Below are 18,343 nucleotides of genomic sequence, written 5' to 3'. Positions count from 1 at the left end.
CTCTCTCCCTCCCTCCCTCCCCGTCTGTCTCTGTGTTACTTTAATCCCTGGTGACCTGAGGACCATTGTTTTATCGTGAACACCCTCTCCAGCCTTTCTGTCTCCACATAACCCTGTTGTAGTTGTGCTGTGCTGAGAACATTCTCTTGGTAGCTATTGCCGAGACTCGATGCCCACGGCTCACGGCCCCCATGAGTGGTGTGTCGCTGTTTGGTCAGCCCTGCCACGATTGTCTCACATGTCCAGTCGACCTCCTGAACTGAGCCGCAGTAGAGTAATGTGAACTACAATTCCCACAATCCCATGCAGCTGGTCAAACTTCAGCTCCCACAATGCCTCGGAATCCAGCACTTTGATAACAAAGTTCCGTAGCTGAGTCGGCATTCCGGAGTGCAGTCTCGGTAACTGGCCTGTTTTCTTTTGGAAAGTGCAGGGAAAATTGGGAGAGATACCGGAGAGGGTGTTCACAGTGAGATCAGAGAAGACATTCTAGGATAGAGACCCAGCAGGGAATAATTGCTTTGTTATTGTCACATTACTGAGGAACAGTGATAAAACTTGTTTTGCATGTCATCCCACATACAGTTTTATCACATCAGTGTGTAGGGTTATATAATTGCTGGAAGTTCACAGCTACTGACATTGAGTTGGGATTCACTCTGAGAGGCTGGTCTGATGTAATGATGTAATTTCGTAAAGTACTTTTACCGCACTTTGTGCTCAGAGTTTGTTTACCTGGGCGTTATACTTGCCACCTGTGCATCCAAATCCGAATACAGGTATGTATCTCATTTTTGCACACTGTTCAAACAGTTAAGCCAACACGGGTTGATTATTAACCCTGCTAAATGCCAGTTTGGGTTGACAACCATTGAATTTCTGGGCCAACGCATTTCCGCAGAAGGTGCAAAGCCCCTCCCTTAAAAGGTAGCAACTATTACGGATTTCCCACTGCCTCGCACTACTAAAAATCTACAGGAGTTTTTAGACAAGGTGAATTTCTATCACTGCTTCATTTCACCAGCTGCTGAACTTGTGCTTCCCCTGTATAGTGCACTTAAAGGCAATATCCCTAATCACGTGCTTGACTGGCCAGCGGACACGACCAGGTCATTTGATGATATTCGAGCTCTTTCCAAAGCGACCCTGCTGGTGCATCCACTCCCCAGTGCACCCAGAGCCATTGCTACTGACACCTCAGACTGTGCTGTGCCGGGGGCCTGTGACAGCTGCTAGCCTTCTTCAGCGGGCAGCTCCGTCCCCCAGAGAGCAAGAACAGCACGTATGACCGTGAGCTTCTCAGTCGCTACCTGACTGTCTGCTATTTTCGTTTCCTTCTAGAGGGTCAGCACTTCACAGCGTTCGCTGACCACAAATCCCTTGTGTACGTAATGGCCAAAATATCAGACCCTTGGTCTGCACAGCAGCAATGCCACCTGGCCTACGTATCCGAGTTCACAACTGATGTACAACATATCGAGGGGAAGATAATGCTGTGTCTGATTGCCTCTCATGGGGTTGAGGACAAACACGTCGGGGTTGATTATGCCCACATGGCAGCCGGTCAAGTTACTGAGCAGAGGTCCAGGTAAGTTCAGGGAAGCTGGGGTTTCTCTCCACTGTGATGTCTCAACCAGTCACCTTCGCCCCATTGTGTCCACAAACTGGAAATGGACTGTTTTTGATTCAATATTTGGCTTCTCACATCCGGGCCAGAAGGCCTCACAGAAACTGGTTGCATTAAAGTTCGTGTGGCAGGGCCTCAGAAGTGTGTAATCGGACTACAGCCTGTGTGGAGAGCCAGTGGGCAAAAATTAACCGTCATGTTCAGGCGCCATTGGCACCTTTGGAGGTTTGACCGTGTCAATGTGGACCTTGTTGGTCCACTACCACCGCGGTTTCACGCACTTCCTTACTGTGATGGACCGTACCACCAGGTGGCCAGAGGTCATCCCTCTAGCATTGACAATGGTCGCAGACGTGGCTCGGGCGTTCACCTGTTCCTGGGTTGCTCCGTTTGGCACCCCATCTGGTATTCCCTCTGACTGCGGACCCCTGGGCTGTGATGGTGTTAGGCTGTGTATCACCCACAGTCCAAAAGCCTATGCGGGCAGTTCCGCTGCTCCTTAAGAGCTGCTCTGAGGGCTTTGCTGACAGATGAGTGTTGGCATGATTATCTCCTGTGGGTCCTGCTGGGGCTCAGAACACCTCCAGAACAGAACCTGCTGACACCCGCGGCTGAGTTGGTATACGGGCAGCCGTTACGAGTGCCAGGTGATTTCATTCCTGATGCCACGACTGCCTGGCCATCCTCTCAACAGCATTCCACCCTCCTCAGTAACTTCAAATCCTTTGCACCTAATCCTGGCCTACAGCACTCTTGGGTTCCTGTTGACCTACTTTCCGCCTCGTTTGATTTTGTTCACCATGATGCACACCAACATTCCCTTAGGCCCCTTATGATGGTCTATTCTGTGTTTTGCAATGGAGAGAAAAGACTTTTATCACAGATAAGAGGGGGAAAACTGAATGTATTTCAATAGATCGTCTTAAAACAGGTCACCAAGGTTTGGAGGATTCTGCTTCCACGCTCCTGCTGTCAAGACGTGACCGTGAGCATGTCAACACACCTCTGGATCAGCCAGAGGCACCTGCTGTTCCTTCGCCCACGGAACACAGGACCTGAGCCAGGTGGCAGACAGGCTGGTTTTAGTGAATTCTGGGGTCGTGTAATTCAGACGGGCTCACAGTGCTGGTTTTAGTGAATTCTGGGGTCGTGTAATTCAGACGGGCTCACAGTGCTGGTTTTAGTGAATTCTGGGGTCGTGTAATTCAGACGGGCTCACAATGCTGGTTTTAGTGAATTCCCAGGTAGTGTAATTGGGACAGGCTCACAGTGCTGGTTTTAGTGAATTCCGGGGTCGTGTAATTCAGACGGGCTCACAGTGCTGGTTTTAGTGAATTCCCGGGTAGTGTAATTGGGACAGGCTCACAGTGCTGGTTTTAGTGAATTCCCGGGTCATGTAATTGGGACAGGCTCGCAGTGCTGGTTTTAGTGAATTCTGGGGTCATGTAATTGGGACAGGCTCGCAGTGCTGGTTTTAGTGAATTCTGGGGTCATGTAATTGGGACAGGCTCGCAGTGCTGGTTTTAGTGAATTCCCAGGTCGTGTAATTGGGACAGGCTCACAGTGCTGGTTTTAGTGAATTCCGGGGTCGTGTAATTCAGACGGGCTCACAGTGCTGGTTTTAGTGAATTCCCGGGTAGTGCAATTGGGGGAAAATGTACGTAACTCACAACCACTGATATTGAGTTGGAGTTTCACTTTGAGGCTGGTCGGACGTGATGATGTAATTGCGTGAAATTTCTTTTACCACACTTGGTGTTTCGTGTTTGGTGTACAATAAATGAGTTGGAAACAACAGGAATTCTGCAGATGCTGGAAATTCAAGCAACATACATCAAAGTTGCTGGTGAACGCAGCAGGCCAGGCAGCATCTCTAGGAAGAGGTACAGTCGACGTTTCAGGCCGAGACCCTTCGTCAGGGCTAACTGAAGGAAGAGTGAGTAAGGGATTTGAAAGTGGGAGGGGGAGGGGGAGATTCAAAATGATAGGAGAAGACAGGAGGGGGAGGAATGGGGCCAAGAGCTGGACAGGTGATTGGCAAAGGGGATACGAGACGGTCATGGGACAGGAGGTCCGGGAAGAAAGACAAGTGGCGGGGGGAGAAACCCAGGGGATGGGCAAGGGGTATATTCAGAGGGACAGAGGGAGAAAAAGGAGAGTGAGAGAAAGAATGTGTATAAAAATAAGTAACAGATGGGGTACGAGGGGGAGGTGGGGCATTAGCGGAAGTTAGAGAAGTCAAATAGATGGGGTACGAGGGGGAGGTGGGGCATTAGCGGGGATGCCCCACCTCCCCCTCGTACCCCATCTGTTATTAATTTTTATACACACATTCTTTCTCTCACTGTCCTTTTTCTCCCTCTGTCCCTCTGAATATACCCCTTGCCCATCCTCTGGGTTCCCCCCCCCCAGCCGTCTTTCTTCCCGGACCTCCTGTCCCATGATCCTCTCGTATCCCTTTTGCCAATCACTTGTTCAGCTCTTGGCTCCATCCCTCCCCCTCCTGTCTTCTCCTATCATTTTGGATCTCCCCCTCCAACTTTCAAATTTCTTACTCACTCTTCCTTCAGTTAGTCCTGACGAAGGGTCTCGGCCTGAAACGTCGACTGTACCTCTTCCTAGAGATGCTGCCTGGCCTGCTGCGTTCACCAGTAAATGAGTTGTTACAGTTTTTCTTAAACATAAAATGCCTCACATCGTTTTATTTACAAGTGCAGTGTGCAAGTTGCGGGAAAGGCAGTAAAAGCAATTCAGAACAAGTGTTACAGAGAAAGTGTGCTGTAGGCAGACGGGAAGGCGCAAGGGCCACAATAAGATAGACCGTGAAGTCAAGAGTCCATCCTATCATTAGATTAGATTAGATTCAACTTTATTGTCATTGTGCCGAGTACAGGTACAAAGCCAATGAAATGCAGTTAGCATCTGACCAGAAATGCAAAGGACAGTGTTATTTACAAAATAACTGCGAATAAAATAAGTGCTACAGCACACAAATATAAAAGTACTGAGACAGTACAATACAGATGCAGTACTGCTTAGCGCTGTGCTGTGTGTGTGATCATGCTGGGGACTATTCAATAGGCTGATAACAGTGGGATAGAAGCTGTCCTTGAACCTGGTGATTTGTATCAGGCTCTTGTATCTTCTGCCCAGTGAGAGGAAGGAGAGGAGAGAATGTCTTTGGTGGGGTCTTTGATTGTGCTGGGTGCTTTAATGAAGCAGTGGGGAGTACAGACAGAGCCCATGGACGTGAGACTGGTTTTCATGTTGTGCTGAGCTACAATACCGGGCACACATATCGAGCTAGGGAGCCTAAGATTTTTACACAGTACTCTGTTTGTCAACATGGAGCGGAGAGCAAATCTGTAAATCTGGAGGGAGCAGAGCATGTTGGAAATAGCAAGGGTGGAGCGCCATGGGAAGGGTGTGGGACAGATAACAGAGAAAGAGTGCCAGGGGCAGGGAGTGTTCCCTTTTCTATTTTCTATTTATGATTTATAATTTAAATTTTTATTATATTTACTCTCGATTTGTACTCCAGGGAGCGTGAAGCGCAGAATCAAATATTGCTGTGATGATTGTACGTTTTAGTATCAATTGTTCGGCAACAATAAAGTAAGTAATAAAGTAATAAAAGTCTTAGGCACCCCAGCTGTATACATTTGCCTAGGATTTTTCCACTCTCCACCACTCTCTGCAGTTTCTCGTGGTCACAGGCAGAGCCATTACCATACCGAGCTGTGATTTATCCGGATGGGGTCCGGTCGGGGCCGGAGCCGTTACCATACCGAGCTGTGATTTATCCGGATGGGGTCCGGTCGGGGGCGGAGCCGTTACCATACCGAGCTGTGATTTATCCGGATGGGGTCCGGTCGGGGGCGGAGCCGTTACCATACCGAGCTGTGATTTATCCGGATGGGGTCCGGTCGGGGGCGGAGCCGTTACCATACCGAGCTGTGATTTATCCGGATGGGGTCCGGTCGGGGGCGGAGCCGTTACCATACCGAGCTGTGATTTATCCGGATGGGGTCCGGTCGGGGGCGGAGCCGTTACCATACCGAGCTGTGATTTATCCGGATGGGGTCCGGTCGGGGGCGGAGCCGTTACCATACCGAGCTGTGATTTATCCGGATGGGGTCCGGTCGGGGGCGGAGCCGTTACCATACCGAGCTGTGATTTATCCGGATGGGGTCCGGTCGGGGGCGGAGCCGTTACCATACCGAGCTGTGATTTATCCGGATGGGGTCCGGTCGGGGGCGGAGCCGTTACCATACCGAGCTGTGATTTATCCGGATGGGGTCCGGTCGGGGGCGGAGCCGTTACCATACCGAGCTGTGATTTATCCGGATGGGGTCCGGTCGGGGGCGGAGCCGTTACCATACCGAGCTGTGATTTATCCGGATGGGGTCCGGTCGGGGGCGGAGCCGTTACCATACCGAGCTGTGATTTATCCGGATGGGGTCCGGTCGGGGGCGGAGCCGTTACCATACCGAGCTGTGATTTATCCGGATGGGGTCCGGTCGGGGGCGGAGCCGTTATTGTACCCGGACCATCGTGATTTATCCGGATGGGATCCGGTCAGGGGCGGAGCCGTTATTGTACCCGGACCATCGTGATTTATCCGGATGGGATCCGGTCAGGGGCGGAGCCGTTATTGTACCCGGACCATCGTGATTTATCCCGATGGGATCCGGTCAGGGGCAGAGTCGTTACTGTACCCAGACCATCGTGATTTATCCCGATGGATCCGGTCGCAGGCAGACCCATTACTGAACTGAGCTGTGATATATCTGGATGCTTTCTATGGGGCATCTATGAAAGTCAATGCATGTCAATGGGAACAATGCCAAATTTCCACCCTCCTATATATTTGATCCTTGGACCTCTGCACAGTACTGGATGTAATGATCTTTCAAGACTCAATTGATTATGGACTGGAAAATTGCAACTGCCACTCCACTTTTTAAGAAAGGAGGGAAGCAAAAAACAGAAAACTAATCTGCTGGGGGGCTTCTATTGTGTCTGGTGTCCCTGATGTGGTCTCACCTACACTGGTGAGACCTGAGACCTGTCATAAATGGGGAGACTGCTTCATCGAGCACCTTTGCTCCATCCACCAAAAGCAGAACTTTCCAATGGCCAAACTATTAAACTCCAATTCCCTTTCTCGTTTTGACGTTCAGTCCATGACCCCCACTGCTCAAGATGGAGGAGCAACACCTTGGTATTTGTCAGGGTAGCCTCCAATCTGATGGCACTCTTATGGTAAAAAAAATTTCCCCTCCCCCTCCCCTCTTCTTCTGTTCCCCACTCTAGCCTCCCACCTCTTCTCACCTGCCTATCACCTCCCCTGGGCCCCCTCCTCCTTCCCTTTCTCCTGTGGCTCACTCTCAGCTCCTATCAGATTCCTTCTTCTCCACCCCTTTATCTTTCCTACCCACCTGGCTTCGCCCAGCACCTTCGAGACATCCTCCTTCCCCTCTGCCCACCTGTTAATTCCAGGTCTTTCCCCGTCCTTTCCAGTCCTGAAGAAGGGTCTTGAACCGAACCATGGACTGTTTCTATAGATGCTGCTGGACCTGCTGAGTTCCTCTAGCATTTAGTGTGTGTTGCTTTGGATTTCCAGCATTTGCAGAATTTCTCATGTTTAAAGTTATAGGCCAGTCAGTTGTTGGGAAGATGGCGAAGTCGATTATTAAGGATGTGGTTTTTGGGGTACTTGAAGGTGCACGAACCCTAAAATAGGCCAAAGTCAGCATGGTTTCTTTAAGGGAAAATCCTTCCTGACAAATCTGTTGGAATTCTTTGAGGAAATAACCAGCAAGATTGACAAAGGAGAATCATGGGTGTTGTGTACTTGGATTTTCAGAAGGCCTTTGACAAGGTGCCTGCCGCACATGAGGCTGCTTAACCGCTTAAAGGCCCTGATATTACAGGGAAGATACCAGCATGGATAGAGGATTGGCTGACTGGCAGGAGCAAAGTGGGAATAAAGAGGGCCTTTTCCGGTTGACCGCTGGTGTTCTGCAGGGGTCTGTGTTGGAACCGATACTTTTCACGTTATATGTCGCGATTTCGATGACGGAATCAATGGCTTCGTGGCTGCAATATGAAGATAGGCAGAGGGCAGCAAGGGTCGAGGAAGCAGGAAGTCTGCAGAATGGGTGGTGAGAGGGATAATAAATCAGCCAAGATGAAGTGGCTGAGCAGATTCAATGAGTTGAATGGCCTAATTCTGTGTACTACGGCCTTGTGGTCTTACGGCCAATGGGCTTCATGGGATTGCTTAACTCGATGGGATGAACAGCCTGCTCCAATATCAAGGAAACATGAATGAAAGAGCATATCAAAGCCAGTAGAAGAGAAGTATTTTGGTGTTGGAAAAATGTTATGAGGAATCGTCATCATTTGTGACACTGAGACCATTTTGCTCAATATTTCCATATCTGGTCTAATCCAGCATGCCGGCACTAGGACCCTGTGTGTGACAGATATCAGTACACATCACTTAAATATAAGTGTTTCTGCCTGTACCACGCATTCCTTCTATCAGCTACCTTAAATCTCCATAAGACGTAGAAACAGAATTAGTCCATTTGGCCCATCGAGTTTGCTGAGCCATTCCATCATGGCTGATTCATTAACCATCTCAACTCCATTCTCCAGCCTTCTCCCTGCAACTTTTGATGCCCTGACTAATCAAAGAACCTATCACCCTTCACTTTGAATACCCCTGGTACCTTGCCCTGCACAGCCATCTCTGGCAATGATTCACCACCTCGAAATTCCTCCTCAACCCTGTTCTAAAGGGATGTCCCTCTATTCTGAGGCTGTGCACACTGGTCCGAGACTCCCCCACTATTTTGTTGTGCTTTCATCCCTCAACCAGCTGAAGAAAATCCTCCTGATTAAACCATGGCTTGTAATCTTTTTGTACACTTTTAATTAAAGATCTCAGTTAAAGTCTCTCTTCAGTCTCGTCTGCTCCATGCAAATGAACCCTGGTATTTTCACTCTTTCTTGTTGCTACAACTTCTGAGTGCTGGCCACATCCGCATAAATTTCCTCTGCACCCGCCCAGTACAATTCCATCCTTCCTGTGGCAGGGTGACCAGACCAGAATACAGTGTGCGTAAGCTGTGGTGTCAGGTCGGCCCTGGGCAATGGATGGGTTCCGTTTTTACAGATGTTCATTAGCTGATTTTGTCCATAAATCACAAAACAGACCAAAATCTCTTGACATTGTAGTCACACCTCCACAGTATTGTATTAACTGGCGTCAAAACCACGTAAGACTGAAACGAAGGAACAATTACAGAGCGAGATGAAATTAGTTCTGTTTTTCATGAGAACAAAGCTGGAAAGGTTAGAAAGAAAGAAAGATCAGGGCTCGTCCAAGAAAATATCAAAACATACAATGAAATACATTGTTTGTGCCAACAACCAAAGCAGTCTGAGGACCGTGCCGGGGACAGCCCTCGGTGTCGTCATGCTTCCGGCTGCAGCATCGCGTGGGCTCAGTTTACTATCCCTAACCGAACGTCTTTGGAAGGTGGGAGGAAACCGGAGCCCCCAAAGGAAACCAAGGTGGTCCTGGGGCAAATGTACGCACTGCCTACAGACAGAGGCAGGAATTGAACCGCAGTCCACGATCGCTTTTGCTGTAAAGTATTGCACTAACCGTTACGCCGCTGCGTCACCCGATGTGAAACGGTGTTTAGAATTTAATAGCGTTGTGAGAGCTCATTTGTATGCCAGTTTGACCTTTGTAACCCAGGGGTGGCCTGAATGCAGTTCCAGCATCAGCAGTTCTGCCAGTGAAGGTGGAACAGTAACTCTGTTGATCCTTCCAAGCATTTCCTCCTGATCACACAGACCCTGTATCCTGTACCTTGTTCAATAAAGTAAAATTCCCCAATTGCCTCACTGCCCCTTCCAACTGCCTCGAAGGATCCATGGGCCTTTACTCTAAGGAGCACCACAGAAGATTCTGGAAGGACTCGCCATTCTTCTTTCATCCATGTGGCCATCCTATTGTATAAACCTCTACCACTACCCCAGGTAGCTGCCGCTCTCCGTGGTAGAGAGAGAACCCTCAACTCAAAAATAAAAAGGATCAGCTGTGATTGCATGGCAGAACAGACTCAATGGGCCAAATGGCCTACTTCTGCTCCTATGTCTTATGGTCTCATGGTCTAACTCTGACATCCCCCTAAGCTTTCCTCCACTCACTTTAAAAGAATGTCCTCTGGTAGTCATTGGCACCCAGGGGAGAAGCCACTGTATCTATGCCAGCAATGTTCTGAGTCCAGAAGTTGAGGCCCGATGGCTAGAGCTTGTGTCTGTGATCTCTGCGAGTCTGCTGGGGATGCTGGGGCCCAATCAGGGTGAATTCACCAGTCTGCTGGTGGCTAAAGTCTTGGGAATCGAGGACTGTGTGTGTGCAGGGGTGGCTGGTAGGGAGGGGGGAACAGGACTTGTTTCACTGGTGTTGTTTGTTGTGTTCTGTGTTGTTCTGCTGAACTTTGTGGGCATGCTACGTTGGTGCCTGAATGCGTGCTGATACTTGCTGGCTGCCACCAGGTCTGTTGGTTCTTAATGCAAACCAATGCGTTTCACTGTACAGTACTATGCAAAGGTCTCATCTATGTATAAAAAAATATAGAGCTCGGGTGCCCAAGGCTTTTGCAGGGTACTGTATTTGTCAATGTGGAGTGGAGAAGGAGTTTGTAAGTGTGGAGGGAGGAGCAATGGATGTTGGGAATGAGGAGGGTGGAGCGCCATGGGAGGGGTGTGGGACAGGTGGCAGAGAAGGAATACTAGAGGCGGGGAGGGGGTGCGCAGTGGGGGAGGTTGGTACGGATACAGGCATACCCAGTCCTCAGACACCAGGCAAGGTCATTTGATTCCAAACAATTGGTTTATTGATCAGTACAGAATGTCTCTCTGCTGCTTCTCACTCCTGTCCCCTTTCTCCTCCAACCATGAGTCCCCTTTCCCTGCCCCCTTCCCCCTTCCCACTCTCTGTCCACAACGGAGACCCCTATCAGAATCGGGTTTATCATCACTCACAGATGTCATGAAATTTTTTTTTGAGGCAATGCATAAGATTGCCACAATACTGTAGCAAAGTCTTAGGCACCCCAGCTATATATTTATGCCCTGGACTTGTGCACAATACTGTTTGTGTGTTTTGATGTACTGTACATGTGACAGGTAAATCTTGAACCTGGAGGGTGGGGGTGGAAGGTGGCCTGTCCGGGGCTGAAGGATAGTGTGCGTGCATTGGAGGGAGTGAGAGAGGGAGGGAGGGAGGGAGGGAGTCCTGCTGTTCTTGTTTTGTTGTAGTTGTTCTGTTGTTGATGTTGCCTGTGATATTCCTTTAACATCATGGGCATGCTACAGCCGGGATGTGTGACGACGCCTGAGGACTGCGACCAGTGCATCCCAACGCAAGTGACGCATTTCACTTTGTGTTTTGCTGTACAGATTAATCAGACTGAATCTGAATCTGAGGGAACACCAAAGGGTCATGCTATCCCAGCAACACTTCCTTTCTCTTATTTTTACAAGAATACATTTATTATAAATTCAAACCACGACAGTACTATTGTTCAATCTCATTACAAACAAGACTAACCAGACTAACCCATCCTCATTGAGAGTCACATTTATCCCCAAGGTGCCCAACGGTCTTAAAACATCTCTATATTACCTGGGGACGCGCATGCCCTTTTGACACAGCTACCCGGGCACGGACGTACCCCCAGGACTTTGCTGGGCAGTCAAACCAGATGGAGCCCTCTGCCATCCGTCCCCAGGAACCAGGGCTCACTGTCTCAGGCAGCCTCCGGAGCAGGTGATGCTCCAGCCTGCTTGTACTGAGAGTTAACGCACTGGCCACAGTGTTGCCTGTTCGCAGTTCCCCTTTTTAAGCACTTTGAGCTTTGTGTGCAAGAACTCAAGTTAACCACAATAACATTCTTCATTTTTATTTGTCATACCAAAACGGAACACAGCGAGGGAGAGAGAGGGAGCAACAATAGGTCATTAATTAATTCACATTTGAGGTGAGTGAAGTTATTCACGTCAGTTCAGGAACTTGATGGCTGGAAGGTAATAACTACTCCTGAATCTGGTGTTGTGGGACTTGAGACTTCTGTATCGATTGAGAACACTTTCAAGAGCTTCTTAACCACGACAGCATGGCTGAGCCGAAGGTTATGAACCAGTTCCCCCAGGGACCTGCGAGAGAAGACACTGTGAGAGAAGTCCGTGATGCCATCAAAACCCTGAAGAGCAACAAAGCCACGGGTTCCAGCCGACATCTTCAAGGAAGGTGGACCAGCACACCTGCAACACATACGTGCCTTCATCCTGAAAGTCCAGAAAAAGGAAAAGCTCCCCACAGAGCTCAGGGATGCTGTAATAGTAACCTATTCAAGAGGGGAGATAAAGCTTATGACAGAGGCATCTCCCTCATCTCAGCAACAGGCCAAGTGCTTGTACGTATTCTCATCAATCGACTCCTGCTACCTGAAGAAGTACTTATGAATACCGAGGCTACTGCAAGATAGCATGTCAGTCTCAGTACTCAGCAATAGTCGCACGGCATCAGAACCCTTCACTGTCTAGTGTATCATTGCACCCACCCGATTTGCCGTCCTTCACCTCATTGACCAAGACCTGCCGCTGGGAATCCCTATCCTGTGTAGAATGGACAGCAGGCTGTTCAACTTTGACTGGTTGAAAGAACAAGGTCAGCATCATGCCTATCATGGAGCTTCAGTATGCGGATGGCAGCACCATCACAGCACACTCTGAGGAAGACCTCCAATGTATCCTGAATGCCTTTCCCAAGCCCAGAGTCTTGTTTTGAATCTAAAAAGACACAGTCCAGTATCAGCCACCACACAGCCAGCCCTCCATAAAAGCTGACAATATCACCCTTGAAAATGTAGACTTCTTTCCCTGTCTTGGTAGCGTTCTCCCCTCAAAAGCAGACACCGACTCAGAGATCAGCCACCTCCTGAGTAATGCTCGTGGAGCTGATGCAAGATTAAGGAAAAGAGTCTTTGAAGACCACAACCTACCAATCCAAACAAAACATCTTTTCTGTGGAGCCTTTCTTACATTACTGTTTGGAGTCGAATCAAGGAACACCTACAGCAGACACCTGGAGAACACCAACGAAGACCTTTGTGGAAGATTTTGAGGATCAGCTGGGAGGAAGGACGCTCTAACACCAGCGTACTGGAGAAGGCCAACATGAACAGAATTTCCACCACGAGAAAGCAACAGCAACTCCAATGGATACTAACTCACGTCTCGTCAAACAGATCCTTGAAGGAAGGGCAGTAAGCCATCACACAGTAAGAAACTACAGAGAGTTGTAGGCAAAGGAAGCACTTCAAAGATAATTCAATGAGACCAAGGAACTGATTGTAGACTTTGAGAGGGAAACCAGAGGTCTATGAGCCAGTACTTGTCAGAGGATCAAAGGTGGAAAGGGTCAGTAACTTTAAATTTCTGGGTGTCACTACCTCAGAGGACCTGTCCTGGACCCATCATATAAATGTAATTGCAAAGAAAGCATGACAGTGCCTCTACTTCCTCAGGAGTCTGCAGAGGTTCGGCATGTCATCGAAACCTTGGCAAACGTCTATAGATGTGTGGTGGAAAGTGTGCTGACTGGCTGCATTATGGCCTGGTATGGAACACCAATGCCTTTGAGCAGAAAATCCTACGAAAGGTAGTGGATTTGGCCCACTACATCACAGGTAAAACCTTCCCCACCACTGAGCACATCTATGTGAAACATTGCCATAGAAAAACAGCATCCATCATCAAAAATCCTCACCACCCCGGCTATGCTCTTTCCTCACCGCTGCCATCAGGTAGAAAGTATAGGTGCCTCAGGACTCACACCACCAGGTTTAAGATCAGTCACTACCCCTCAACCATCAGGCTCATGAAAAAAGGGAGAACTACACACATTCTATTTTAGGTGTTCCCACAACCGATGGTCTCATTTTAAGGACTCTTTTATCTTGTTATTTCATGCTCTTTCATGTTATTTAATATCTGTTATTTATTTCTATTTATTTATAATTGCATTTACACAGTTAGTTGTTCATTGATCCTGTTTACAGTTACTGTTCTATAGATTTGCTAAGTATGCCCACAGGAAAAAGAATCTCAGGGTTGTATGTGGTGACACCTTTGTACTCTGATAATAAATCTTACCTTGATCAACACCCTCCTGAAGAAGTTCAACATCACATCTAAAAACTGGGAAGACATTGCAGTCAATAGATTAGATGGAAGAAATCTGTTGAAGAGGGAGCTGCACTACATGAGAGCAACCTCCTCGTGCTGAAGAGAACAAGCAGCAGCTGGGAAAGGAGAGATTGAACAACTAAAAGACCCGGTCACCTGCCCCAGTCACCACTTACTCATGTCCACACTGCACCAGGATATGTTGATCCTGGATCGGTCTCTATAGCCACATGGGGACCCATCGACAGACAACCCCTTTGGAGAACATTGTACTTAATTCGAGTGATCGCACACTAATTACACCTCCTATCTGATGGTAGTAACAAGAGAAGAGAAGGTGAGGGTCCTTGCTGATTGATGCTGCATTCCTGTGACCGCGCTCCAAGTAAATGTGCTCAGTGGTGGGGAGGACTTGGCATGAGATGGGCTGGTTTATATCTTACACTTCTGTTGTCTTGGTAACAGCTCTGCCGGTGACCACAGGGAACTGCAGAGAGTTGTAGGCACAGGTCAGTATCATGGCCTTGTGCGGTGACTGCTGTGTCGTTGACCGCAGGGAACTGTATAGAGCTGTAGGCATCGTTTAGCATATCACAGAAACTAGCCAACCACCATGGACCCTGTCTACACTCTTGCTGCCTCAGAAAAGTGGACAGCATAATCAAGGATCTTCTCTTTTCTCTTCCCCTTTCATCAGACAGAAGATACAAAAACCTGAAAGCACTTGTCACCATTCTGAAGGACAGTTTCTATCCCATTGTCATAAGAGTATTGAATGATTCCTTAGTCTGATAAGATGGGCTCTTGACCTCACGATCTGCCTCATTATTGTCTTGCACATTATTGTTTACCTACACTACACTTTCTCTGTATCTTTTTTGAAATTTGCATTCTGTTATTGTTTTACCTTGTTCTACCTCAATGCAAAATGCAAGACCATCTTTTTCACTGTCATAAACACAAAAGAGTTTGCAGTTGCTGAAATCTTGAGCAACGCACATAAATTGCTAGAGAAACTCAGCAGGTCAGATAGTATCTATGGAGGAGAGTAAATCATTCTGATGAATGGTCTTCGCCAGATATATTGGCTGTTTATTCCTCTCCACAGATGCTGCCTGACTTGCTGACATCCTCTAGCACTGTGTTTCTGTGTGTGTTACCAAAGCTTTTCACTGCATCTCAATACACTTGGTATTAAAAATCAATTCCAATTCCAGTCCATTGGAGTAAAGTGTGTAGCTGAGACTGTTGAGAAAGTTGCACTGCATTGGGCTTGGCACTCATAGAGTCATATACCCCCCCCCCCCTCAGTCAGCGACCCCCTTGTTCTCCCTCCCCTGTATTATATGTCCTGATTGGTCTGTTCCATTTCTCTCAGGTACCAAGCCTGACTTAACTTGTTACCCTCTTTTTATCTTCCAGGTGGCAATAAAAATTATTGACAAGACTCAACTAAACCCCACAAGCCTGCAAAAGGTAAGAGGTGGCTTTGCTTAGCCAGCTGTGCTTACCAAATGGCATAAAATATGGACAAACTTTGCATGTGGCTCAGACGGCTATTTTATTTCCGTGTTGAAAATTTAGTTCCTCTAAAATAATCCGAGGCATTGTTTGGCCTAGTCATTCTTGGGGCTTTGGGGCCTCTGGTTTACGGCCTTGAGTCTGGATTTTTGCTTAAACACAACATAATTTGTTATTGATTCAGGATTAATATCATTTTTTACTATTGTAATTGTGTGTTTATTGTGTGTTCCTTGTGTTTTTTTTTGCTGATGATGCTCTGTGTCTGTGATGCTGCTGTGAATAAGTTCTGTATTGTACCTGTGCTTTCTTGGAGGCATGGTAGTGTAGCGGTTGGTATAAAGCTTTATGGTGCTGGCGATCAGATGATCCAGGTTCAATTTCCTCCACTGTCTGAGGAGTTTGTACATTCTCCCTGTGACCATGATGATTTCCCCTGGGTGCTCCAGTTTCCTCCCACATTCCCAAAAGACCTACGGGTTAGGATTAGTAAGTTGTGGGCACCAAGACTGTGGCGACACTTGCAGCCTGGCCCCGGCACATCCTCAGACTGTTGGTCAGTGGTACAAACAATGGATTTTACTGTACGTTTCAATGTTTCTGCATGCAGCTGTCATAGAAAGCTAATCTTTTATAGGGGTGGCATGGTAGCTAATATTCATCATTATCTTTACTTGTATATTTGACAATAAACTTGACTTTGTCTTTGACTTTTGAAGCTACAGGGGGTCTGCAGGGGGTGCTTGGATCTTTGTCAGGTCGGGACAGTGTAAAGGAGAAGTCAGCCTGTTGCATCTGGATGGAGAAAGAGATCTCCACCCAGGCCTTGCTGTCTTCTCACTGCTGCCATCAGGAACAAGGTTGAGGAGCCTGAGGGTCCACACCACCAGGTTCAGGGAGAGTTATTACCCCTCAACCATCAGCCTCTTGAACCAAAGGGGTTAACTTCACTCACACCAACACCGAACCGATTCCACAACCTCTGGATTCTCTTTCAAGGACTCTACAACTCATGTTCTTGACATTTATTGCTTATTTATTATTATTATTATTATTATTATTATTATTATTTCTCTTGTGTACTTGCAAAATCTGCTGTGTCTTGAACACTGGGTGCTTGTCTGACTTTGTCCTATGCCGGATTTTCATTGACTCGATTGTCTGTCTTGTATTTACTGTGAATGCCCACAAGAAAATGAATCTCAGGGTTGTACATGGTGACATATATGTATTTTGATAACAAATGTATTTGAATTTTTGAACTTCTGTTGAAATTAGCTTTATTTGTTGTATATGCATCAACACAGAGTGAAATGAGTTGAGCTGAGGGTGAACCACAAGTGCTGCCTTGCTACGGCATAAAATAGCACATCCAGACTTACTACTCCTAACCTGCATGGAAACCATGTTCTGCTCAAGCATCGCTTGTGCTGGGAAAAAGCACAGAGTGGATTGCCAGTCACTGGGCTTCCTGGGAAATAGTCTGGATTTGGGATTTTATGTGAAAAATGCATTAAATCCAGATGACTCCTAGGAACAAAAGCTATTCATCAGCCATTCCAGAACTTCCATGAGCACATGTTATTTTGATACCTGGGCACGAGTCTTAAATTGGCATGTGGTTCAAAGTTCAATTTCAAAGTAAATTTACTATCAAGGAACGTATATGTTAATCATGTAATACCCTGAGCTGTTTTCTTGCAGCATTTACAGGGAAATAAAGAAGTACAATAGAATTTATGAGAAACTACACATAAACAAAGACTGACAAACAGCCAACGTGCAAAAAACATTCTGTGCAATTAAAAAATTACCGAGAATATGAGCTGTAAAGAGTCTTTGGATCTGTAGGTCTTAGAATCAGTTCAGTGTTGAGGTAACCGGAGCTATCCACACTGGTTCAGGAGCCTGATGGTTGTCGAGTAATAACTGTTCCTAAACCTGGTGGTGTGGGCCCTGACACTCCTGTATCTCTTGCCCGATGGTAGTGGTGAGAAGAGAGCATAGCCTGGTTTGTGGGGCCCTTGATGATGGCTGCAGCTTGCTTATGCCAGCGTTCCTTGTAAATGAGCTCGGTCGTGGGGTGTGCGTTGCCTGTGATGGACTGGGTTGTATCCACCATTCTGTGTAGTCTTTTCCATTCCTGGGCATTGGTATTTTTACGTAAGCCATGATACAGCCAGTGAGGATACTCCATAGGAGTTTGTCAAAGTTTTTAGTGACGTGCTGAATCTACACAAACTTCCGAGAAAGGAACGGTGCTGTCGTACCTTCGTGCTGACATTTTGGCCCACGCGTAATGATGGATAGGTGGAATTCATTACAGATGGGAATCAAGTTGAGGTCCGAGTTCAAGCTGATGTCTTTCAGCCATGTCCATGTAGACTGCCAAATGAAACAATGTTCCTCCGGACCAAGGTGTACAACACAGTACATACAGTGGCATGCAAAAGTTTGGGCACCCCAGGTCGAAATTTCTGTTACTGTGAATAGCTAAGCGAGTAAAAGATGAACTGATCTCCAAAAGTCATAAAGTTAAAGATGAAACATTCTTTTCAACATTTTAACCAAGATTAGTGTGTTATTTTTGGTTTGTACAATTTTAGAGTGGGGAAAAAAAGGAAAGGAGCGCCATGCAAAAGTTTGGGCACCCCAAGAGATTCGAGCTCTCAGATAACTTTTACAAAGTCACAGACTTTAATTAGCTTGTTAGGGCTATGGCTTGTTTGGAACGGCCAGGTGATGCAAATTTCAAAGCTTTATAAATACCCTGACTCATCAAACCTTGTCTGGAAAATCAGCAGCCATGGGCTCCTCTAAGCAGCTACCTAGCACTCTGAAAATTAAAATAAATGATGCCCACAAAGCGGAAGGCTATAAGAAGATAGCAAAGTGTTTTCAGGTAGCCATTTCCTC

At 47.2% G+C, this 18,343-nt stretch overlaps 1 protein-coding gene across 6 annotated transcripts in view; it reads left to right on the top strand.

Annotated features, from left to right (window-relative positions):
• Window positions 1-1,538: 1,538 nt before the first annotated feature.
• Window positions 1,539-18,343, top strand: part of LOC140203940 (MAP/microtubule affinity-regulating kinase 4-like) — a 123,536-nt gene continuing 106,731 nt past the window's right edge. For 5 of the 6 annotated variants that reach the window (XM_072270115.1, XM_072270114.1, XM_072270118.1 and 2 more), the window contains exons 1-2: window positions 14,205-14,243; window positions 15,329-15,382. In XM_072270115.1, the coding sequence (XP_072126216.1) occupies window positions 14,220-14,243; window positions 15,329-15,382 (78 nt within the window). In that variant the 5' untranslated portion in view covers window positions 14,205-14,219. Of the gene's footprint in view, window positions 1,589-14,204; window positions 14,244-15,328; window positions 15,383-18,343 lie in introns of those variants that run through there. The other variant, XM_072270116.1, reaches the window with a different exon arrangement.

The sequence above is a fragment of the Mobula birostris genome, chromosome 10, assembly GCF_030028105.1.
Source record: "Mobula birostris isolate sMobBir1 chromosome 10, sMobBir1.hap1, whole genome shotgun sequence".
Classification (NCBI taxonomy): domain Eukaryota; kingdom Metazoa; phylum Chordata; class Chondrichthyes; order Myliobatiformes; family Myliobatidae; genus Mobula; species Mobula birostris.
Note: the sequence above shows the minus strand (reverse complement) of the source record. Positions and strands in the feature narration are given on the sequence as shown.